Source organism: Mesoplodon densirostris, chromosome 2, assembly GCF_025265405.1.
Source record: "Mesoplodon densirostris isolate mMesDen1 chromosome 2, mMesDen1 primary haplotype, whole genome shotgun sequence".
NCBI classification, from domain to species: domain Eukaryota; kingdom Metazoa; phylum Chordata; class Mammalia; order Artiodactyla; family Ziphiidae; genus Mesoplodon; species Mesoplodon densirostris.
In genome coordinates, this window is record NC_082662.1 from 20,774,912 (window position 1) to 20,799,802 (window position 24,891).

The following is a 24,891-nucleotide window of genomic DNA, read 5'->3' on the forward strand; positions in this document are numbered from 1 at the left end:
ATAGACATTTAAAAGTTTCCATTAAGAACTGCCTGCACTAGATTCCTCCACCCTGAGCCATTTAAAGCCACAATTAATCTTTAACCTCGAGGGGTATGAATGATGTCCATTTAAAAATAGGCTATGGATTATGATTGTATGGTTTTGTCTGCTAATCAGATAATACCGCCCCCACGGGCCTCTCTGGTGGTGCAATGGTTGAGAATCCACCTACCAGTGCAGGGGACACGGGTTCGATCCCTGGTCCGCGAAGATCCAACATGCCACGGAGCAACTAAGCCCATGTGTCACAACTACTGAGCCTGTGCTCTAAAGCCCACGAGCCTCAACTACTGAAGCCCGGGCGCCTAGAGCCCATGCTCCGCAACAAGAGAAGCCACCGTAGTGAGAAGCCCGCGCACCCTAAGGAAGAGTAGCTCCAGCTCGACGGAACTAGAGAAAGCCCACGCGCAGCAACGAGGACACAACGCAGCCAGAAACAATAAATAAATAAAATAAAATAATAAAATAAATAAATTTATTTAAAAAAAAAATAATACCGCCCCCAACCCAAAGCTACAGAGATTTCATACATCAAAAGAAATCAAAGAAATTAAATGACACAACAACCTTGGTTCCCTAGCCTACTCATATACTGTCGCCCTACATGTAAAAAGGGGTGAACCTGTGCGCCTCTCTTAAGCACAAATAACCCACCCACCTTTTTTACTTACAGGAAACGGGGTTCTGCTCTGCGACCTCTTCCTGGATCTCTCCCTCCAAGTGCTGTGTTCTTTCGGGTACACTACAGGGTCAAAGCCCTAGTACTTTCACCCCCGCGTGTTCGAGAAGGTCCTTCTGTAATACGACCTTCCCCGAGAGCGGCACTTCCTGCAGGATCGCGACCCGCTCCTCGAGGAAGACTGCGAGTGGCGCCCGTACTTTCTCTGGTGGCGCCGTCCGGACCGAGACCGTGACCTGCGCCTTCTCCCGGGCGGGCTCTGACTCCTGGACCACGACCGACTCCAGCGAGACGCTGGAACAGGAACGAGAGCGTCTGGAAGAGCGGGCGAGCCCGGCCACAAGTTCGTTCACGTAGCTAAGACATCGTTGATGCCGGCTCTGAAAACGGTCACTTCCCCAAAACCCAGAGTATCTCCTAAACCTAATCCTATCTCCCAGCGATTTTCCCCGGGAGGGGATGTCTGGTAATCTGGAGACATTTTTGGTTGTCACCACTGGGGGAAAGAAGGGGATGCAGATAAACACCCTACAGCGCACAGGACTGCTCCCCGCCAAAAAACAGAATTATCTGGCCCAAAATGTCAGTAGTGCCTAGGGTGAGAAACCCTACCTTAATGCAAACGGAAAAAACAGGTCAAGTCTCAGAAGAGGGTCACCGCGCCGGGATCCTCTGGGTCGCCCAAGTAGCCCGCTTCCAGAACCGGGAGGTCCCCCCCTCCCGGGAATGACCCCGACACTCACGGAGGCGAAGCTACGGCGAGGACGGGTCCAGGCTCTGAGAAAATAAACGGGACTTTAAAACCCCGATTAGTGCTGTGGGGCCGCGAACCCGGACCTACCTTTTGCACCACACGGGACCCATACCTGAGATAACTGTGTGAGCGACCCCAGCAATAGAAACTTTACCACCTCACTGAAGACGGATACAGAGCCCCAACAAACGCCTTCTTTCGAAAGCTTAGGAGAAAGCAACTTCTCACACCTACCCTGGAACGCTGGACCCAAGTACCACTTCCGACGTACACATGCGAACGCAGCGCTGCGGAAAGTCCCCACAGCCGGCACCCGGAGCATGCTCAGAGAAGTCGGCGCGGTAGGCGTGGCTCTCTCTGGCCCTCCCTCAGCGAGTCCTACTCTCTCTCCGCGCCGCTCCCTCCGCCCCTTTTCCGCATGCGCAAGCGAGCTCCTGGGGCGGTGCTGCTCAATCCGGGTATCCGGAGGCCTGTGGCTGTTTTGTTTTCTTGGCTGGAACTGGGAAAGTGCGGCGGCCCGGCGCGGCGCGACACCGGGCTCTGGACCGACTGCACGCGCGGGGCTGGACGTAAGTGCCAGGCAGGAGTGGGGGAAGGGGAGGAACTGCCGCAGGCTGGATGAGGCCGGGACCCGGGAGTGTCTGCCCGGCTGATGCTGCCTGAGTCGTTGGGTCCACCCTCTGGGAAGCTGCAGGCTCAGGCTGTGCCTTGCTGGCCACTTCCTGCTGACTCGTGTCTGGCCGGCGGCGGGAGAGGACGACCGCCTCCGCAGTCCGGACAGCGCCCTCCCCGACACGTCACAGGATCCCTGAAACTCAGCATGCCCCCCTACTTTAGAGCTGCAGAAACTGACACCCCGGAAGGAGTGTAAGCCGGCTGGTTCCCTGGGCGAGGGAGATGGCGGAGCCACAAGAGCTAGAACTAGTTTCCACATCTTCCCAGTCGCAGGCCACTCTCTACACCTCAGATCCCCAGAATCTGGAGGGCGGAGTTTGGGCACGAGTTGTGCGGGTAATAAACCAAAGAAAAACGGATTCGGGGCCGCGTCATTGGGGTGAACCGAAAACAACATACTGGCTTGCCGTTCCTCCCAGGGAAGAATAAAACGAGTGAATTTTCAAAATTGGACTTGTCCTAAAGGCATATTAGCACTGGGTATAATCACAGTTTTAAATTTAATTTTTAAAAGGGAGTTTCCAACTGAATTCATTGCTCTTTTTTAGGATATGTTTTTGAACAACCATGGTTGCTGGCTACAGAGTAGCTTCGTGGACAGGTTAAGATTCACTGTAGGAGTTTGGATGTTTGCTTGATTATTAACAATTTACACTTAATGCAGGCTTTTTCATATTCTGAAATAGAGATCCTATGGATGTGTATCAGACCAGGTTTGTATGGCCCAGCTCTAAGGAATGTTTTATGTAAATGTCGTCTATGGTAATTTATCCATGGTAATATAGCAGTGCGTTTTCTTTCTTTCTTTCATTTCTTTCCTTCCTTCTTTAATTTCTTCCTTTCTTTCTTTTTTTTCTTTCTTCTTTCTTTTTTTATGGTCTGAATTAATATTGACTTCAATTTTGTACTTTCTTTTGGCTGGAAAACATGTTAGAGTCACAGATAGAGCTTACTAAATGAAATGGGTGTTCTTTACATAGAAATGACGCCAACAGACAGACTTGGAGAAGGAAAAAATAATGAAGTGAAGGGACGTGAGGCGGGTGCAGTGTTTAATTTCTTAATTTGAGTGTGAAGAAACATGTTCTATGACAAAATGTGTAAATTGCTAAGAGAAATATTTTTCATCTGAGGCCATGCTTTAACTCAGAACTAAAGTTTTATCACTTGTCTCTGCTATGCTAGTGCTGCTGGACTGTAAATATCTAAGTCACATAATAACTTAGTTTGGAATTAAAATTAATAATCAGTGTAAAATTTTTTGAATATTGGGTTGCCCACTTTTGTTTACATTGCTTAAAATATACCAAAACCATCTTTTAAATTAAAAAAAAAACTTAAATGAGTCCACATTTTGTTTTCCAAAGTTATGTGGAAATTCATCAAAAGCTAAATCAAATATTCTGAAGTATATGTAGCCAGATAAAGTATTTGTAACTTCACTTTTATTAAATTATTCCTAAACTGTTAATTATTTTCTAGAAACATAAGTCAGGTTTGAAGCAAGTCAATAGAAGTACTTTAGTTGGTTTTGTTTGTTTGTTTGTTTTTTCAAGTGACCTGAAAAAAATGTCTGGATTTCTAGAAGGCTTGAGATGCTCAGAATGCATTGATTGGGGGGAAAAGCGCAATACTATTGCTTCCATTGCTGCTGGTATCCTAGTAAGTGTCCTTGATAATTTGGGCCTTCATTATTTTGGTGTGTTTGTTTTTATGTATTTAAAGCTCTGTGTGATGTCTTTAAGTAAGTGCTATTTATTTTATCTTTGCTACTGAATTTTTTAAAATAAATGTTGATATTTTGTTTTATTTATGGGAGGGTTTAGTTATTCCATTTAAAGAGTTGACATTATGGCTTGAAATTTGATTAGATTATTTTACTTTAACTGCATGAAAAAAATTGTATAGTAAGACAGTATATTTTATACACTTACTCATAGCATGGATTATGCTTCCTCTTACTGAGTACATTAAATTACTAAGAAGTGTTTAAGAAACAATCAGGTCAAAACCATTCAAGAGATATGATTGCATTTCTCCATGATCCAGCGTTAACTTTCTTCTCAATCTCATTAGAAAATAGAAAGAAAGAACTCATAAAAATATATTGCTTAGAAGTAATTTATAGTATAAAATTCTTATTTACATTACAGATCCTTCAAGGTATCTGATATTTGTTTTGTCCTCTAATGTTGTCATATGCTCTAAACAGTAAATTTTAAACAAACAAAACTCTAAGTTTCAATATGTCCTCTTTGCCTAGTCTCTGACAGTTATAATCTATGAAAAATAATTATCCTATATTTTTCCAAAGTAATGTTAAAATAGAAAACTACTGTAGAAATTCTGCTCTTAAAAAAAAAAAAGCTTGAATTTTAGTCTATGAAGAAAATATCTTGAATACATTGAGCTAAGAGTGAAAAAAAAACAGTGAAAGAGTATTTGCACTAGCTAATAAAAAAGTCATTAATGGAGTATGGATCTGTCTGTAACCTGATAAAAATAATTTGATTAGCCTAAAATAGTTATTTTAAAATGATTCCCTGAAGATGGCAATTCTGAGAGCGAACTAGGTCAGGGTTGCAAGTGGGGATAGAGAAGGGGGTTAATTTCCAAACCTTCTAAGCTACTTGTCAGTATTTGCTTAATGTCATCTTATTGTAAGTTTCTGCTCAGGTGATAAAAAATATTTGTGCAGTTTTAATGTTTTTTCATTATATGTTTGCCCTTGATAGTGTCCAGAACCAAATGCAATTAAAATAAATTATAATTTGGTATTTAAATTGAATTTAGCATAATCTCTGAAACCATCTGTAGACTGCACTATAATTCATCAAAAGGGAAAGCAGTACTGCATAGCCGTTGTTTATTTCACAACACCAAGAGGCTAGCTAAAATTTATCAACGATAATTATTCCCTATATTATTTTGAATACTTTTTTTTTCATTTTCAATAATATCTTCCTGGAGGCTTATAATATATCGGCAACAGGCCACTCCTCCTGTCAGCTGGAGTCTGAATCACTTTTTTCCTTTCTCCTACCATGAAATATTGTAACTTTTAGTTCACAAAATTAGATTACAGACTTTAATATGACAACATAAAATAATGACTGAAGTAGACTTAGAAAAGAAGTGTTAATAAATAATAATTGCTGTGGGACTTTAGGGTATCTAATCTTTCATCAGATATTAAGCCATATACTAATTATATGCAAGAAACTGCTGGAACATTTAAGAAAATTTTGGACTTTATTAGAAGGGATCTGTTCACTTAGATTCTTTGCTTGATTCCTTTCTTTGCTGGAAAGCAAGATTCCTTGCTTTCTTTTTATCCAGTAAGATATGAAATAACTGTAATTTCTCATTTTTATGGTTTGTTTGTTTTAGTTTTTTACAGGCTGGTGGATTATCATAGATGCAGCTGTCATTTATCCCAGCATGGATGAGTTCAACCACTCCTACCATGCCTGTGGTGTTATAGCAACCATAGCCTTCCTAATGTAAGTGTCATTGTTAGAGACATGACTTACAGATTGTCACAAAAGAAAAATGTTTTACATACAGTTGAGTAGAGTTAAATTTTTTAAGTGTTACCAAATTAACATACGGGACATGGTTTAAAAGTCAAATCATAGGGCTTCCCTGGTGGCGCAGTGGTTGAGAGTCTGCCTGCCGATGCAGGGGACACGGGTTCGTGCCCCGGTCCGGGAAGATCCCACATGCCGCGGAGCGGCTGGGCCCATGAGCCATGGCCGCTGAGCCTACGCGTACGGAGCCTGTGCTCCGCAACGGGAGAGGCCACAACAGTGAGAGGCCCACGTACCGCAACAACAACAACAAAACAAGTCAAGTCATAGAGAAGGACTGATGAAGAAAAGCAGGAGGCTTCTTTTCTTCCTTCCACCTCTCCTCTCCCACTTCTGTCTCCCAGCTTCTCTCAGCTATCCTTTTATTTCTAGGTTGCCAGTGTTGATAACTTTACTTTCACGTCAGAAACCATATACTTTGTCTAAGAGTTTGTTTATTCATTCACCCAACAAATATTTATTAAGCTTTTATACTCCCAGGCTCTGCTCTAGGTACAGTAAATACAGTATATAAAACAGGAAAATCCATGCCTTTATGGAATTTATACCTTAATGAGTGAGGCAGATTGTAACTAAAGAGAAATAAATTAAATACATAACATGTAAGATAATGATAAGTGTTAGAGAGAAAAAGCAGAGTGGGGGATATGAGATGTCAGCAGAGGGTGCAGAAATTTTAAATAGAGTCAAGGAAGGCCTTACTGGAAGGTGATTTTTAAGTACAGATTTGAAGAAGTGAAGGACCTGATCATGGATATACGTAAGAGAGGATCATTCCAGACAGACGGAAGAGCAAGCACAAAGGCTGTATGGCAAGGGGACCAGCATGGCTGGAGTAAAGGGTCAAGGTCATAAAAGCCAGAGAAGACTGCGAAACTGTCCAGACCGAGGAGACTAAAGAGACAGGAGAACAAAATGTCCCTCATGGTTCTGGACCGGATCCTTTTACTATTTAGAGCATTATTGGGACAACCGGGGAACTTGGATGAGGTCTGATGGTTAGCTAATGGGAATGGATCATTGTTAATTTCCCGATCTTGATGGTTGTATTGTTCAGTAGAACTGTCTCATTTATAGGAAATATATACAAATTTCTGGGGTTATGGGTCATCATGTTGGCAAGTTTCAAATGTTTCAGGAAAACAAATTTATTTGAACTATACTTGGGACTTTTCTATAAGTTTGAGATATGTATAAAACTGGTAATACCAGAGAACAAAAGGGGTTGTTCATTCGAGAATGTGCCTAGTGGTGAAGACTGACGAGGCAAGGTCATGGCTGTCCCACAGAGAGCTGTGAAGTGTATTCAGGTGGCTCAGGAAGGAAAAAGAAGAGCCAATAGCCACTAGCCCAAGAACATCTGCATTGTTTAAAAATATGAAACTTGTTTTAAAATGTATTTGTTTTATGTACCAAATAACTTACAAGAGATCACTGAAAATAATTGAGAGTATTTTGATCATTCTTTTTAAAACTTAGATTTGAATGAATAAGACTTTATGTTGTGGTGAAAAAATTAAGGTTAATGTATTCAGTACCTACTCAATCCCTGTGCTAGGCACTGAGACTAAAAGTGAGAAATAAGATAGACACAGCCCCTGTGTCTTTCTAGCAGTAGACACTCACACACAGTTAAATGGAGATACACACACACACATACACACATACACACATATATAGTTTTCTAACTTCTTAACTTGATGTCTTGTGAACAGTTTCCCATGATATTTTAAAATTTGCAGAGGATACTTCTAAAGAAAACAAGGCTATCTCAATGTAGTATTCTGTGAAAGTCAGCAAAAGACTTCTTATGTCTGGAACGTGTAACAGGGATTGAAAAAACAAGATTTTACCACTTGCATCTCTTCATGTTGAGTATGTCTGATGTGTACAAATGGAAAACGAGATAGGACCAAGCTAAAGATCCTTCCAATCTTAGCAAGATATAATTTTGAGAATTTCACTCTCAGATTTTAACAAGCATCAGAATCACCTGAAGGCTTTGTTAAAATTCAGATTGCTGGGGCCCATACCCAGAGTTTCTGCTTCAATAAACTTGGGGTGGAGCCAGGGAATTTTCTTTCTAAAGAATTCCCAGGTGATGCTGATTCTGCTGGTCTGGGGACTATGGCCACTGCTTTACAGGATATCTGGTTGAGGGGACCTGCCTAAGGTGTATAAATGCATTACTCAACACTTATGAAGACTTACCTTAAATTTGCAGAACTCTAGCTTATTGTACCTGGTAATTTGATGTCATGGATAATTTCCTTTTAAGAGTCAGAGACCCTGATCTCTTGGTTTTATTGTATTCACACAGGATTAATGCAGTATCGAATGGACAAGTGCGAGGTGATAGTTACAGTGAAGGTTGCCTGGGTCAAACAGGTAAATAGGTGCAAACAACATCTTACTATACACCCTTAAAATGAGAATTATACATGGAAGGGCCACTTGTCTGACTCCTTCAGATCAGAGATAGGTTATAGGTTCCAAGGAGAGGTTATAGGTTCCAAGGCCTAAGGTAAAAGTCACATTTGATCAAAGATTGCCGAATAGTATTTTTAAATATATGCACAGTTTTGAATATATAACCCTGTGCAATAATATGTGGATATAAATGTATACAGAGTACAGTAAAGAACAGTATATAATAAAGAATACGTGTGCAAAATAGAATTTCTGCTACATGAGGCTGTACCGGGACTTCCCTGATGGTCCAGTGGTTAAGACTTTGTGCTCCCAATGCAGGGGGCCTGGGTTGGATCCCTGGTCAGGGAACTAGAGCCCACATGCTGCAACTAAAGATCCTGCATGTTGCAACAAAGATCCCACACACAGCAATGAAGATTCCACATGCCGCAACTAAGACCCAGCGCAGCCAAGTTAATTAATTGATTAATTAATTTTTTTAAAGAAGCTATACCATATAAATTATTTTCTTCCCTTTTTTGCCAACCTTACTTGATTGAATTAGCATTTTGAAATAGCTTAGGGTCATAGTTTTTTGGTGTGTTTTAAAATACACAACATAAAATTTACCATCTTAACTATTTTTAAGTAGACAGTTCAGTAGTAGGTGCATTCATTTTTGTTGTGCAACTCTTAATCTTGCAAAACTGAATAGAATAATAGAATTTTAGTGCTTAGTTTCACCCAGGCCTGCCCTGCTCAACTAAGGAACTCATATCCCCTGAACACCATGGCCATGTACCCAAGGTAGGCAGAATACAGGATATGTGTAGCACAGCTTCCTATAGGGTCCAATTTAGTCAAAGATTTGAGGGGACAGATATTTATTGGGCAGTTTAAATGGTAAACTTAAAATATTATATCCATACAAAAATAAACCTGGATATAGGCAAATTTCAGGTGACTTTTTTTCTTTCCCTAATGAAACAGGAGAAACTGCAGTAGTCAGCTCTGGTCTATGCTTTCAGACTCGCCTTTGGTTCACTCTCTTTGTAGATCAACTTAAGTAGAAGAGATACAGAAATACCGATGTACCACAACCTTGTAAACTCTAAACAAAGAGATGAATGTTAGAGTTAGTGTTGGTAATAATAAGCCAATAATAGCTCGAGCTAAGACTAGATAGAGTATGGCAATCACATCCATAAATAAAATTTGTTAGCTAGCACAGCTTTGGGGGTCCAGAGCTAGTTGTATTTGTTTTAGTATCTCATCTGTGAGTAACAGCTTATTATTTCAGAACTATTTTATGTTTTGGGTATGAAATCAGAAATTTATAACATTCTATTTGCTGTGCTTTATTGAGCAGGGCAGTGTTTTTATTAAAATGTATTTGTACTAATTAAACAAACTCATCTCAGAATTCATTTCAGGCCATCTGATGACTCCATTTATTTCATATCAAATCTTCATAAATATTGTATAATGTGATTTATAAGTTGGTTGTCTTTCTCTGTAAACATAATTTTAATGCAGCTTAGTCCTAAGTGCCAGCCACACTAAATTTGAATTTGCTTTGCTGCCTGACTTGCCTGAAAGGGAAATACGGTAGTGTTTAGGTTCACATATCACTGAATATGAATTTTTTGTTAAGTATACCTATGTTATTGTTTGAAGGTTCTCTTGGAGGGCTTTAAACTTTGGAGCACAATTTCTAAAAATACTTGGAGAATGAGCTTCTAAATATGGTGAAACATATTTCGTGAGATTTATATAGGAAGGGAGAGTAAAGTTTTTCTCAGTGTCATAGTTGGGGAAAGTAAGCATAGGCACTTAGAATATACAGACCAACCAACCAACAGGAAAAGGGCCAAGGTCCACACTGATGATACTCAGCACATTTTTCACTGTTCTTGCTTTAGACTTTAATGGCAACTACACATTTTTTTCTCTTTGGGTTTTTGTCTTCTTTTTGAAAAGTTAATTGAACTGACTGCTGCCATTTGAGAAACAATTCTGTTAAAATATTATTTTCCTTAAGGTGCTCGCATTTGGCTGTTCATTGGTTTCATGCTGGCCTTTGGCTCTCTGATCGCATCTATGTGGATTCTTTTTGGAGGGTATGTTGCTAAAGGTAAGAGAAAACGCAGTTTTTATTTTACTTCAATGGAATACTGAAATTTTGTGTTAAAGTTGGTTTTTTTAGAATAAAGCTTTTTTCATACTAGCAAGGCATTTGTGCCTGGGAGCTCTCCTCCCCCTGTCTGTATTTGTTTTGTTTGTTTGCTATGTTTTTAGTGTGCCTTTCTTCTGTATTTTCTAATCTAGAGCCTGGAAGGAATGGGACACAGCTCTATATTTTGTTCCTCTTTGGCTTCCAAAAACCTCAAAAGCAGAACACATACGTTGCCCAGCTATTTGGCAAGTTTTGACTTGCTGAATAATATCCAGGCAAAGCTCTAACATCCTAGAATTGAAATTTATTGAACTAAAGCTCCCTGATAATATGATAGCATCTTCTTTTAGACAGAAAAGCAAATTAACACTTAAGGCATGTCTGCTATATAAGGCCAGTTTAAGGCAAGCTAGGAAAAGACCTGCTTTTGGGTCCCTGGCTGAAATTTCCTTGAGGGACCCCAGAAAAACATGAAATCCATTTAATGTTCTGGGTAAAATTGACGATGCTTATCATAGTAAAAATATAATATTAATGATTTGCCAAACTAGACCAGCAGAGATCTAAGCTAGCTCATATTTTAACATTTTATTTCTTTGAATAAAATGTAATTCTTGGATTGAAATCATTGGTTTCCTGATCTTTTTTTTTTTGCGGTATGCGGGCCTCTCACTGTTGCGGCCTCTCCCGTCGCGGAGCACAGTCTCCGGACGCGCAGGCTCAGCGGCCATGGCTCACGGGCCCAGCCGCTCTGCGGCATGTGGGATCTTCCCGGATGGGGGCACGAACCCGTGTCCCCTGCATCGGCAGGCGGACTCTCAACCACTGCGCCACCAGGGAAGCCCGTGGTTTCCTGATTTTTTATTAAAATTGTTTTAATCTTACAGATAGGAATGATAGGCAATTTTAAATATTTATATTTTGTCTTTTATTTATATAATTTATTATAAAACCATGTTACTAAAAATGTAGAAAAGAAAGAAAAGAAAAACTATAATAATCTTTCTACTCTTAAATATTTTGGTATATTTCCTTTGGTATCTTGCATTTTTTAAGTAGTTATAATCATAGTATAAATATAATTTTGAACCTAGCCTTTTGCATTTAACATAAGTAGTTTTCTTGCTGCTATAAAATCTATCACCATCATATTTTAGAAACAAAAATGTTACTTTTTTATCGTGTGAAGTGCATAATTCTTGTTCATTGTAGAAAATTGAGAATATAAAAGAGCTCAAAGAGGAAACTAAAATTACTGATAATCCTTCTTTCCTAGTTACAACTATTAATACAGAGCCCCTTTTTGTAGGAATGTGTTCATCTCATAGACTTTTAAGTTATTTTCTTAAAGGCTTCTGAAGCCAGGTTATGCTTTGAGAATTATTAGCAGCAGATCTGGAATTTTATAAAGTGGCCTTTATATAGGATCTTTATGAGTCATCCTAGTGTTAATAGTTATTTAATGTAGAATATTTAATGTGGCCTTCTAGTAGAGAAGGCCTATACAAACCAGTGGCTATGGTAATCAGATTAATTTAAAACTATTATGAGAAAAAGTTGCTATTCATCTATTCATCATGCCTCAGTTTGTCAGTTAGTCAGTGATGATTAACAGTTCCAATAGTAGAAATTTATGAGAATTTCAACTTCAGTCGAGGATAAAATGGGGACAAAATGGTCCTCTGGCAGTCTTGCCCATCTTAGTTAGGGGCTGCTTTCTCCATCCAGGTGTTTAAGCCCAAAACCTGGGTGGTTAAGGCCTGTCAAGAATGACACCTCTTTCTCTCACATCCCACACACCCCAGTCCATCAGCAAATCCTGTTGATTCTGCTATTAAAAAAAAGTGGTCTTGCATCTGACCACTTTTTACCTTCTCCATGGCTCCCACCGTGGTTTAATCCATTATAGTCTGTGGCCTGATTTCTTAAAATAGCCGCCTCACTGGTTTCTGTTTCTCCCCTTCCCCCCTTTAGTCTACTGTCAGCACAGCAACCAGAAGGATCCTATTGAAATGTGTCAGCTCAGGTCACTTTTCTGCTCAAAACCCTCCAATGGCTTTTCCTCTCACCCAGAGTGAGAATCAAAGTCCTCACCATTACTGAGAGGCTCTAGAGGATCTGCACCTCCCAGCCTGCCCCTCGTACTTCTCTGATCTGTCTCCTGCTTTTCTCTCTTTGGCCCACGTGACCATTCCTCTAATGTACCAGACCACTCCCACCCCAGGGCTTTTGCACTTGTTCTGCTGCTTTTGCATGGCTCCTGCCCCCACTTCCTTCTTCGTGTCCTTATGCCAGTGTCACCTTCTCATGTGGTTTTTCTGGCCACCTGTATAAAATATCATCATTCACTACATTTCTTATACCTTTCCTGCTTTTTCTCCTTATTTATTCTTGGTATTCTCTAGCTCCGTGAAGGCAAACACTTTGCCTGTTTTATGTACTGTAGTATCCTCAGCACATTGAACAGTGCTGGCACATAATATATACTCAGTATTTGTTAAATAAATGAAGGAGGCTACCAGCGCTACACTCTGTCGAATGTATTATGTCATTTAATGCCCACACCAACCATAGTTACCAGAAAAATCAATTATGTTAGGCAGGAAAACTGATATTCACCAGTTTATCAGAAACAATGTATTGAGATCATAAACCTCTAAATATTACAATTACTTTTACAGAAAAAGCCATAGTATACCCTGGAATTGCTGTATTTTTCCAAAATGCCTTCATCTTTTTTGGGTAAGTTTGTTTTGCATTCTTCATCCTATCTTTTTTTAAAATAATGGTTTATTTTATGTCATTTACTATATTTAGTTGCTTAATTACCCCCGTCTAGTGCCCCTTCCCCATGTTAGTGTCATAAAATACGAAGAATGAGACTGAGAAAGATATTTTTACTACATGGGTTGGCTTGCTGCCCACCTTGGGAACATACATCGATTTTTTAAATTGCCACCACTTCCCCTTTAACGAAGAACTGTGATTTGTGTAGATTTAGTTACATAACACTGGCACTGTTCATTTAAAATCTGTATCTCTAACAGTTGTTTTTAATGAAAGCCTGCTTAAAATCACTTCTCCTTAAAATTTTGTTTCTGAAGGCATTTTATGGTTCTTACTATCCTTGGTGTCACAAGAATTTGTGCCATTTGAGGGGTAGAGGAAAAGCCCTGACATTTTTTTATCCTTCTGATGCAATGACAAATTAAAAGATTGCTAAGACCTTAATACTTTTATCACTTATCTTTTCTAATGTTCATTCTTTCCTGGACACTTAGGGCCTGCCCTTTCCCCTATCCCTGGCCTCCCACTCAACCCCTCCCCCACAAAACAGCAACAACAACAAAAACTTCTCTTTATCCTGTGTATCAGGAGTTCTTAACTTCCGTTCCATGGGTAGGCTTCTGAAAATTGGGAACCACCAGGTATTTCTGTATGCAAGACATTGGTTTTTCTGCTTGTTTCTGGGACGAGAGTCTGTGGCTTTCATCAGATTTTCAAAGATGTCCTTAATCCAAAAAAGGTTTTTAAAAAAACCTTTATATCCTGTATCTTCTTTATATGGTGTATATTCTAGGACAGTCTATTCTAGGACTTTACCTTCCCTGTCCCTTCCCACCCACCTCCTAAAAGGAAATAGATGCCCCATATCTATGTGAACCACTCATGAAATGCTAACAGGTGCCCTTTAATAATAGTCAGCAGTTAGTATTCACACTTTTTCCATTCTACCACAAAGCATTTTTGCAATTTTATAAAATCAGTTTAGAAATAAGAAAAATATGAACTTACATGTGGCAAGATACACAGCCTCTTTGGGTCATACCTTGCATCTTGAAACTAGTGGAGAAAACCCAAAGAGTTTTTTAAAAATGTTAGGCCAGGGCTTCCCTGGTGGCACAGTGGTTGGGAGTGTGCCTGCCGATGCAAGGGACATGGGTTCATGCCCCGGTCCGGGAAGATCCCGCATGCTGCGGAGTGGCTGGGCCCATGAGCCATGGCCGCTGAGCCTGCACGTCCGGAGCCTATGCTCCGCAACGGGAGAGGCCACAACAATGAGAGGCCCGCAGACCGCAAAAAAAAAAAAAAAAAAAAAAGTTAGGCCATTGATTTTTGTGCAGAAAATAATAATGACCAAAGTTTATTGAGCACTTTTTATGGGCAAGGCATCATCTTAGTGTTACATGTGTGTTCTCAGTTAATCCCCAACACAACTCAGAAGGTCGCTCCATTACTATCACCATTTTATATGTGAGAAACAGGCACAGAGCTCATGTTTGAGATCATGTGGCTAAAATTCAGGCTATCTGACTTCAAAGTTCAGTCTCCAGCTACTATGAGGGTGAAATTTGAAATTTGGAATGAATTTAATTGACATTTTCTCCTTTTGCTGAATCTTCAACCAGTTGCTTAGTATAACACTGTACTTGAAAAATACAAAGTGAACAAACCTCACTCCCCAGTTTATGCAAATTTGGTAAATATGTGTAAGTTTGTTATTTTATAGGGTAATGTAGCATGTGTTTATGAGAGGGACAGTGTTGATATTTATGATTCCTTTTCCTTTCAAGCTGCAATGCTGAGGCTTGGGCATCTTTAAAGAAGGACCAGGCACCCTGAGCTCACTGCTCCAGTATCTCCACAGGGTTAGAGGTGCTTGGGGGAATTCAGTGGCCCACAACTTCAGCCAAAGGAAGGCAGTGTAACAGGGTCAGAGGCAGGGGTTAGAAAAGCTTCAGGATGGAGTGGTGGGGAGGGGATTTATGAAAACCAGCCAAGGAAGGGCAAACAGCAGCCTTCTTTATTTTAATCATTATTTTCTCTGGCAGAGGTAGAGGATAAAGTAAGTTCCACCTTGAGATGCTGTTTTTGGCAGAGAAGTTACTCTGTCACAGCAGGGAGGAACCAGAGGATAGAGAGAAGATTTGTGGGAAACTTTTATCTTTTCCAATGAGGGAAGAAACATGTTAAGTTCATATGGTAGTTATCACGTTTCACAAAACCTTGGAAACCGATCAGTGACTTGTCATTGTCTCAAATTAGTTATAATAAATTACTTTTCTATGCAATGAGTTTGGTTAATTTCTCATTTATTACTATTCTATCTATTAAGTCTAAAAACTAATTTGGTTTTGTGAAAATACTGTAAGCAAATCGAAATTAAATTCAACTAATAGACACCATTGTTAGAATAGTTGTAGCAGGTTGCCTACCATTTTGATTTATAACAGAACAGTTCTCAGCAACAGCTTAGAAATTACTGTTTCAGAAACAGATGTCAGTACCAAAGGTGACCATCTGACAATGTAGGAGGGACTAGCTCTTGCCCAAGAAACTAGTTGAGATTATAGTTTACATCTGGTGACTAGTGTGCTGAAGTTACCACATCTCTTTTAAGCTCTCTGGAGAGTAGGGTCCCTAATACCCAACTTTGTTTTTTCTTTTTTTGCAGCAGTAGGTTTGATATTACCTGGAAGAGCAGAGATCAAATCACTTTTTGGAGGTTTATGAAATCCTTTATAAAGAGAAATTCATATACTTCCAAGAGAGGGTATAGATGACTTCCTGGTTGCACTTTTTTTTTCCTGGTTGCATTTTTGTTTTCATCAAAAACCACTCAGGTGTTTACCTTTATAAAGGACTATGAAACCTGTTTTTTTTTTTTATTTTTTGGCCATGCTGCTAGGCTTTTGGGATCTTAGTTCCCCCACCAGGGATCGAACCTGGGCCCCCTGCAGTGGTAGTGCAGAGTCCTAACCACTGGAGTGCCAGGGAATTCCCTATGAAACCTGTTTTAAATCAACCATTTTGATTGAGGGTTTAACCTTGAGTATACACTGGAGATTGGAAAACAGATATGAAAACCAGCAGATGCCATTGAAGCATCCACTCCTCTCTTCATTTCTCCCTTGCACTTACTCCCCACATCCAAGCCCTGATGATGAGTCTGCTTCTGAATTGTTTTAAACCTGTTCTCTTTTTGTCTATTTCCATTGTTATGTTTAGTCATCCTCATCCCTTCCTGAGCACTTCACATCCTTGACTGATACCTCTCTTGGATCCAGTTTTCCTATGTCAGGTTTCCTTCTAAAACAAAGCTCTAAGCCTGTCATTTCCCATCTTAAAATTTTTCAAAACTCGTGGCTGTCTACAGAAGAGGTCACCACTAATGACCATCCAACCAAATTCTGCCCACAATTCTGTTTTATTTAGCCTATACAGTATTTTTTGTTTTATTGAGCTGACATTTAAAAATCAAGAGATTTCATCAAAAATTGGAATTTGGGGCCTTTCTTGAAAAATTGGAGGATGTAACACCTTGGGCCCTGCTCAGCAACAATCCTCTGGAGCTAAAGTTGTTTCTTTTAATGGGGGATGCATCTATGCATAGTCCCATCTCATGCATTGCCTGGGCCTGAGTACCAGCTGTCCCTTTAGTAGATCACAGGCTGGTGCCTGCCCCCTTGACTCATCTAAGGCACCGAAGGCCACTGTGGACAATTTGCCACCCTGGTCAATTGGCTTACCAAATCCGTCCACTGCCGTTCCTCATCCTCATTGATTCTTAAACTATACTCTGGCCATATTGGACTCTCCGCTGCTTTACTACACCACAGATATTTATATTGAGAGATATATATGTGTGTGTATACATATTCTTATGCATATAATTCCACTCTGCCCTCTTAAACTGAAGCCTTGAAGACAACTATAGATACTTCCCAAACTAAAACCTAGAGTGTAAGCTCTGTGAGGGCATTTCCTGACACATCCATCTCCTGGACTTGTCCTGAGGCCCCATGGTCTTTTATTCCTCTTTGCCTTTTGATCTACTTTTCCTCTTCCTCTCCCTGAAACATATTCCTTCATCATCCCACTAGCTCCTGTTCCTCCCAACCTCCCATTCAAACTCCTGCTTATCCTTCAAAACTCATCTAATATTACCTCCTCTGTAAATCCTTTTCTAACACATTCAGGCAAAATAAATTCCCATATGTTCTCTGCTCCCTTAACATGTGATATATATGTGTCTCCCCACCCCCACCCGCTATACTACCACATTGTGTCATCAAGAACATGAGCAACTTGAAGGCAGGGACTGTATCTTTACTTTTATAGCCCTAGCTTCTAGCACCTAGCACCTTGACTTAAAAAAGCCTCGTTGGCTGGGGGAAAATGGCAGCAGCCGTGTGGCTGACAGGGTCTTGGTGCTCTGGCCAGGTGTCAGGCCTTTGCCTCTGAGGTGGGAGAGCCGAGTTCAGGACATTGGTCCACCAAAGACCTCCCAGCTCCACATAATATCAAACAGCGAGAGCTCTCCCAGAGATCTCCATCTCAACGCTAAGACCCAGCTCCACTCAAGGACCAGCAAGCTACAGTGCTGGACATTCCATGGCAAACAACCAGCAAGACAGGAACACAAACCCACCCATTAGCATAGAGGCTACCTAAAATCATAATACGGTCACAGACACCCCAAAACACACCACTGGATGTGGTCCTGCCCACCAGAAAGACAAGATCCAGCCTCAACCACCAGAACACAGGCACCAGTCCCCTCCACCAGGAAGCCTACACAACCCACTGAAATAACCTTACCCACTGGGGGCAGACACCAAAAACAACAGGAACTACGAACCTGCAGCCTGCAAAAAGGAGACCCCAAACACAGTAAGTTAAGCAAAATGAGAAGACAGAGAAACACACAGCAGATGAAGGAGCAAGGTAAAAACCCACCAGACCAAACAAATGAAGAGGAAATAGGCAGTCTACCTGGAAAAGAATTCAGAGCAATGATAGTAAAGATGATCCAAAATCTGGGAAATAGAATGGAGAAAATACAAGAAATGTTTAACAAGGACCTAGAAGAACTAAAGAGCAAACAAACAGTGATGAACAACACAAGAAATGAAATTTAAAATTCTCTAGAAGGAATCAATAGAATAACTGAGGCAGAAGAATGGATAAGTGACCTGGAAGATAAAATAGTGGAAATAACTACCACAGTGCAGAATAAAGAAAAAAGAATGAAAAGAATTGACAGTCTCAGAGAGCTCTGGGACAACATTAAACACCAACATTCAAATTACGGAGGTCCCAGAAGAAGAAGAGAAAAAGAAAGGGACTGAGAAAATATTTGAAGAGATTATAGTTGAAAACTTCCCTAATATGGGAAAAGAAATAGTTAAGTCCAGGAAGCACAGAGAGTCCCATACAGGATAAATCCAAGGAGAAACATGCTGACACATATTAATGAAATATCAAAAATTAAATACAAAGAAAAAATACTAAAAGCAGCAAGGGAAAAACAACAAATAACATACAAGGGAATTCCCATAAGGTTAACAGCTGATCTTTCAGCAGAAACTCCGCAAGCCAGAAGGGAGTGGCAGGACATATTTAAAGTGATGAAAGGGAAAAAACTACAACCGAGATTACTCTACCCAGCAAGGATCTCATTCAGATTCGATGGAGAAATTAAAACCTTTACAGACAAGCAAAAGCTAAGAGAATTCAGCACCACCAAACCAGCTTTACAACAAATGCTAAAGGAACTTCTCTAGGCAGGAAACACAAGAGAAGGAAAAGACCTACAATAACAAACCCAAATCAATTAAGAAAATGGTAATAGGAACATACATATCGATAACTATCTTAAATGTAAATGGATTAAATGCTCCCACCAAAAGACATAGACTGGCTGAATGGATAACAAAAATGAGACCTGTATATATGCTGTCTACAAGCGACTCACTTCAGACCTAGGGACACATACAGACTGAAAGTGAGGGGATGGAAAAAGATACTCCATGCAAATGGAAATCAAAAGAGCTGGAGTAGCAATTCTCATACCAGACAAAATAGACTTTAAAATAAAGACAATTACAAGAGACAAAGATGGACACTACATAATGACCAAGGGATCAATCCAAGAAGAAGATGTAACAATTGTAAATATTTATGCACCCAACATAGGAGCACCTCAATACATAAGGCAAATGCTAACAGCCATAAAAGGGGAAATCGACAGTAACACAATCATAGTAGGGGACTTTAACACCCGACTTTCACTAATGGCCAGATCATCCAAAATGAAAATAAATAAGGAAACACAAGATTTAAATGATACTTTATACAAGATGGATTTAATTGATATTTATAGGACATTCCATCCAAAAACAACAGAATATACTTTTCTCAAGTGCTCATGGAACATTCTCCAGGATAGACCATATCTTGGGTCACAAATCAAGCCTTGGTAAATTTAAGAAAATTGAAGTTGTATCAAGTATCTTTTCCGACCACAACGCTATGAGACTAGATATCAATTACAGGAAAAAATCTATAAAAAATACAAACACATGGAGGGTAAGCAATACACTACTAAATAACCAAGAGATATCTGAAGAAATCAAAGAGGATATCAGAAAGTACCTGGAAACAAATGACAATGAAAACATGACAACCTAAAACCTATGGGATGCAGCAAAAGCAGTTCTAAGAGGGAAGTTTATAGCAACCCAATCCTACCTCAAGAAACATCTCAATTAAACAACCTAACCTTACACCTAAAGCAATTAGAGAAAGAAGAACAAAAAACCCCCAAAGTTAGCTGAATGAAATAAATCATAAAGATCAGATCAGAAATAAATGAAAAAGAAATGAAGGAAACAATAGCAAAGATCAATGAAACTAAAAGCTGGTTCTTTGAGAAGATACACAAAATTGATAAACCATTAGCCAGACTCATCAAGAAAAAAAGGGAGAAGTCAAATCAATAGAATTAGAAATGAAAAAGGAGAAGTAACAACTGACACTGCAGAAATACACATGATCATGAGCAATTACTACAAGCAACTCTATGCCAGTAAAATGGACAACCTGGAAGAAATGGACAAATTCTTAGAAAAGCACAACCTTCTGATACTGAACCAGGAGGAAATAGAAAATATAAACAGACTAATCACAAGCACTGAAATTGAGACTGTGATTAAAAATCTTCCAGCAGACAAAAGCCCAGGACCAGATGGCTTCATAAGCGAATTCAATCAAACATTTAGAGAACAGCTAACACCTATCCTTCTCAAACTCTTCCAAAATATAGCAGAGGGAGGAACACTCCCAAACTCATTTTATGAGGCCATTATCACGCTGATACCAAAACCAAACAAAGATGTCACAAAGAAAGAAAACTACAGGCCAATATCACTGATGAACATAGATGCAAAAATCCTGAAAAAAATATTAGCAAACAGAATCCAACAGCACAGTAAAAGGATCATATACCATGATCAAGTGGGGTTTATCCCAGGGATGCAAGAATTCTTCAATAAATGCAAATCAATCAATGTGATGAGCCATATTAACAAACTGAAGAAGAAAATCCATATGATCCTTTCAATAGATGCAGAAAAAGCTTTCGACAAAATTCAACACCTATTTATGATAAAAACCCTCCACAAAGTAGGCATACAGGGAACTTACCTCAACATAATAAAGGCCATATATGACAAACCCACAGCCAACATCGTCCTCAGTGGTGAAAAACTGAAACCATTTTCTCTGAGATCAGGAACAAGTCAAGGTTGTCCACTCTGACCACTATTATTCAACATAGTTTTGGAAGTTTAGCCACAGCAATCAGAGAAGAAAAAGAAATAAAAGGAATCCAAATCGGAAAAGAAGAAGTAAAACTGTCACTGTTTGCAGATGACATGACACTATACATAGAGAATCCTAAGGATGCTACCAGAAAACTACTAGAGCTAATCAATGAATCTGGTAAAGTAGCTGGATACAAAATTAATGCACAGAAATCTCTTGCATTCCTATACACTAATGATGAAAAATCTGAAAGAAAAATTAAGGAAACACTCCCATTTACCACTGCACCAAAAAGAATAAAATACTTAGGAATAAATCTACCTAGGGAGACAAAAGACCTGTATGCAGAAAATTATGACACTGATGAAAGAAATTAAAGATGATACAAACAGATGGAGAGATATACCATGTCTTGCATTGGAAGAATCAATATTGTGAAAATGACTGTACTACCCAAAGCAATCTGCAGATTTAATGCAATCCCTATCAAATTACCAATGGCATTTTTTACAGAACTAGAACAAAAAATCTTAAAATTTGTATGGAGACACCAAAGACTCTGAATAGCCAAAGCAGCCTTGAGGAAAAAAAACGGAGCTGGAGGAATCAGGCTCCCTGACTTCAGACTATACTACAAAGCTACAGTAATCAAGACAGTATGGTACTGGCACAAAAACAGAAATATAGATCAATGGAACAGGATAGAAAGCCCAGAGATAAACCCACGCACCTATGGTCAACTAATCTATGACAAAGGAGGCAAGGATATACAATGGAGAAAAGACAGTCTCTTCAATAAGTGGTGCTGGGAAAACTGGACAGCTACATGTAAAAGAATGAAATTAGAGCACTCCCTAACACCATACACAAAAATAAACTCAAAATGGGTTAAAGACCTAAATGTAAGGCCAGACACTATCAAACTCTTAGAGGAAAACATAGGCAGAACACTCTATGACATAAATCACAGCAAGATCTTTTTTGACCCACCTCCTAGAGAAAGGGAAATAAAAACAAAAATAAACAAATGGGACCTAATGAAACTTAAAAGCTTTTGCACAGCAAAGGAAAACATAAAGAAGATGAAAAGACAACCCTCCAAATGGGAGAAAATATTTGCAAATGAAGCAGCTGACAAAGGATTAATCTCCAAAATCTACACGCAGCTGATGCAGCTCAATATCAAAGAAACAAACAATCCAATCCAAAAATGGGCAAAAGACCTAAATAGACATTTCTCCAAAGAAGATATACAGATTGTCAACAAACACATGAAAGGATGCTGAACATCACTAATTATTAGAGAAATGCAAATCAAAACTACAATGAGGTATCACTTCACACCAGTCAGAATGGCCATCATCACAAAATCTACAAACAATAAATGCTGGAGAGGGTGTGGAGAAAAGGGAACCCTCTTGCACTGTTGGTGGGAATGTGAATTGATACAGCCACTATGGAGAACAGTATGGAGGTTCCTTAAAGAACTACAAATAGAACTACCATATGACCCAGCAATCCCACTACTGGGCATCTACCCTGAGAAAACCATAATTCAAAAAGATACATGTGCAGTAATGTTTATTGCAGCACTATTTGCAATAGCCAAGACATGGAAGCAACCTAAGTGTCCATCAACAGATGAATGGATAAAGAAGATGTGGCACATATTACAATGGAATATTACTCAGCCATAAAATGAAATGAAATTGAGTTATTTGTAGTGAAGTGGATGGACCTAGAGGCTGTCATACAGAGTGAAGTAAGTCAGAAAGAGAAAGACAAATACCGTATGCTAACACATATATATGGAAGCTAAAAAAAAAAAAATGGTTCTGAAGAACCTAGGGGCAGGACAGGAATAAAGACTCAGACGTAGAGAATGGACTTGAGGATCCGGCTAGGGGGAAGGGTAAGCTGGGACAAAGTGAGAGAGTGGCATGGACATATATACACTACCAAATGTAAAATAGATAGCTAGTGGGAAGCAACCACATAGCACAGGGAGATCAGCTCTGTGCTTTGTGACCACCTAGAGGGGTGTGATAGGGAGGGTGGGAGGGAGACGCAAGAGGGAGGAGATATGGGGATATATGTATATGTATAGCTGCTTCACTTTTTTATAAAGCAGAAACTAACACACCATTATAAAGCAATTATACTCCAATAAAGATGTTAAAAAAAAGGCTTGTTGAATGAATTGGATAAAATCAGACATATAATGGTTACATGCTAAACATTGGTTAACTTTTTAGGAGGGACATATGTCTCCAAACTCAGAAGTTAAGGATGCAGGGAAGCTAGTGGTAAATAGCACAGCTGAGCACAGTGAAAGAATTTACTACCTTTGAATGATCAGTTTCTGTTCTGATACATCCCATGGGTTTTTTTCCATACAACTCATCAATTATTCTTTGTTGTTAGTTTCCCACGATTCTAAATCTCACACAGTCTTTCTTTTACCAAACTCATCTAGTCATGTGATGTTTCTTATTTTATTCACAGAGGACTCATTTTTAAGTTTGGCCGCACTGAAGACTTGTGGCAGTGAAAACATCTGATTTATTACTGCAGAGAAGTCCTGCATGGGTTTGGTTTTTTTTTTCACTGCTCACTCCCAGTCTTTTGTAATGCCATTTTCTAAACTTCTTTCTGAGTGTAGTCTCAACTTAAATTTGTATAATACTAAAATCATGAGAACTCCCTATTTAAACAACAACAACAGCAAAATCTATTGTGGTATGCATTTGATTAACTTGTAAAATGTTAAAGAAAAATATTTCATATGAGAAATTTTTATTACATTTTATCATGGTATAATTTGTAAGAATAAAAATAAATCACAAAAGAAATTATGGAAGCATCTTATATGAGTATTTGCCAAGGTGCAAAACTGCAGTTAAAGTTCTCTGAAGTTTTAATGTGTTTATTTAAATGTGGCCTCTTCTGTGTCAAATGTTAAATGAAATATAAACATATTGTTGTTTTTAAAAAACTATTCAGTGGTCAGAATTCTTTCTTAGTATACTTTGTGTTTGGTTTATATGGTTATGCCAAAAATTCTGTAAATATTTCAGTGTAAGTAACTATTGAGCATCTCCCAAGGGATGAGTGAACATGTTGAAAGAGAGTAGCCCCACAATCCTGCCTCCAGTCTCCTCAAAAGTGTCCCTTCAGTGGTACTGATTGGGGGCGGGGGAGGGAAGGGGGTGAGTAATAACTCAGCTGTGATACCTGGTCCTGGTGGGACGCTGACAGTCACTCCACAGCCACCATGGAAGGAAAGAGGAAGAGGATAGGGACTTGACACTGGTCTTTACCCACATGACTAATTCTGTTGTCGGTTTGATAATAAATTGGATTCCATTTCATTGTATTTCTGTACTGAACCACTAAGCTCAAGGTAGACCAGCCGGGTCAATTATAATGACAGATGTTAACTACTGGGAATTCTTAGTCTGTTCCTCTTTGGAATTCTGTTATCCCCCAGGCTCCCCACTTTGGCAAAATGGGAATTTTTTTTTTCTTTAATAAACCAGCTAACTGTGGGGTACATGTTCTTCAGAGCTAAAGCTTGAAATGTTTTCTTTCATAAAACTTGCTACAATTAGCCATTCATTAAATGCCAAATATCACTTAGATTTAAATTGTGGTCCTTTTTTTAGTATTTATTTATTTATTTACATTTATTTGTTTATTATTTTTATTTATTATTTATTTTAATTTTTTTATTTATTTATTATTTATTATTTATTTAGCTGCGTCTTCGTTGCGGCACGTGGGATCTTCATTGCAGCACACGGGCTCTCTAGTTGAGGCACGCGAGCTCAGTAGTTGTGGTGCATGGGCTTAGTTACCCCGTGGCATGTGGGATCTTCCCTGACCAGGGATCGAACCCTCGTCCCCCGCGTTGGAAGGCAGATTCTTTACCACTGGACCGCCAGGGAAGTCCCAG

General features: G+C 39.3%; 2 protein-coding genes across 3 annotated transcripts in view; one reads left to right on the forward strand and one right to left on the reverse strand.

Moving 5' to 3' along the window:
- Positions 1-2,409, reverse strand: part of LOC132502605 (uncharacterized) — a 21,325-nt gene extending 18,916 nt beyond the window's left edge. Inside the window, exons 1-3 of the mRNA XM_060118587.1 lie at positions 1,710-2,409; positions 1,465-1,498; positions 714-1,036 (exon numbers count right to left, since the gene is read on the reverse strand). Coding sequence (XP_059974570.1) covers positions 793-1,036; positions 1,465-1,498; positions 1,710-2,409 — 978 coding nt within the window. The 3' untranslated portion in view covers positions 714-792. The remainder of the gene's footprint in view (positions 1-713; positions 1,037-1,464; positions 1,499-1,709) is intronic.
- On the forward strand, positions 1,960-24,577 carry TMEM50A (transmembrane protein 50A). Of its 2 annotated transcripts, none has more exons than XM_060089178.1 (7): positions 1,960-2,044; positions 3,707-3,812; positions 5,541-5,653; positions 8,061-8,128; positions 10,194-10,286; positions 13,010-13,070; positions 23,442-24,577. In XM_060089178.1, the coding sequence occupies exons 2-7, from the start codon at positions 3,720-3,722 to the stop codon at positions 23,485-23,487; spliced, it is 474 nt and encodes a 157-aa protein (XP_059945161.1). In that variant the 5' UTR covers positions 1,960-2,044; positions 3,707-3,719; the 3' UTR covers positions 23,488-24,577. The 2 variants fall into 2 exon arrangements, with proteins under 2 accessions (XP_059945161.1, XP_059945160.1); XM_060089177.1 differs by lacking the exon at positions 1,960-2,044 and adding an exon at positions 2,527-2,630.
- The last annotated feature ends 314 nt before the right edge of the window (positions 24,578-24,891 follow it).

Bases quoted from the DNA above. Each gene is read 5' to 3' on its own strand.
- TMEM50A (XM_060089178.1), top strand. From the start codon at position 3,720: ATGTCTGGATTTCTAGAAGGCTTGAGATGCTCAGAATGCATTGATTGG. The intron at 3,813-5,540 runs GTAAGTGTCCTT...TGTTTGTTTTAG, and splicing joins CCATTGCTGCTGGTATCCTA to TTTTTTACAGGCTGGTGGAT. The intron at 10,287-13,009 runs GTAAGAGAAAAC...TTACTTTTACAG, and splicing joins TGGAGGGTATGTTGCTAAAG to AAAAAGCCATAGTATACCCT.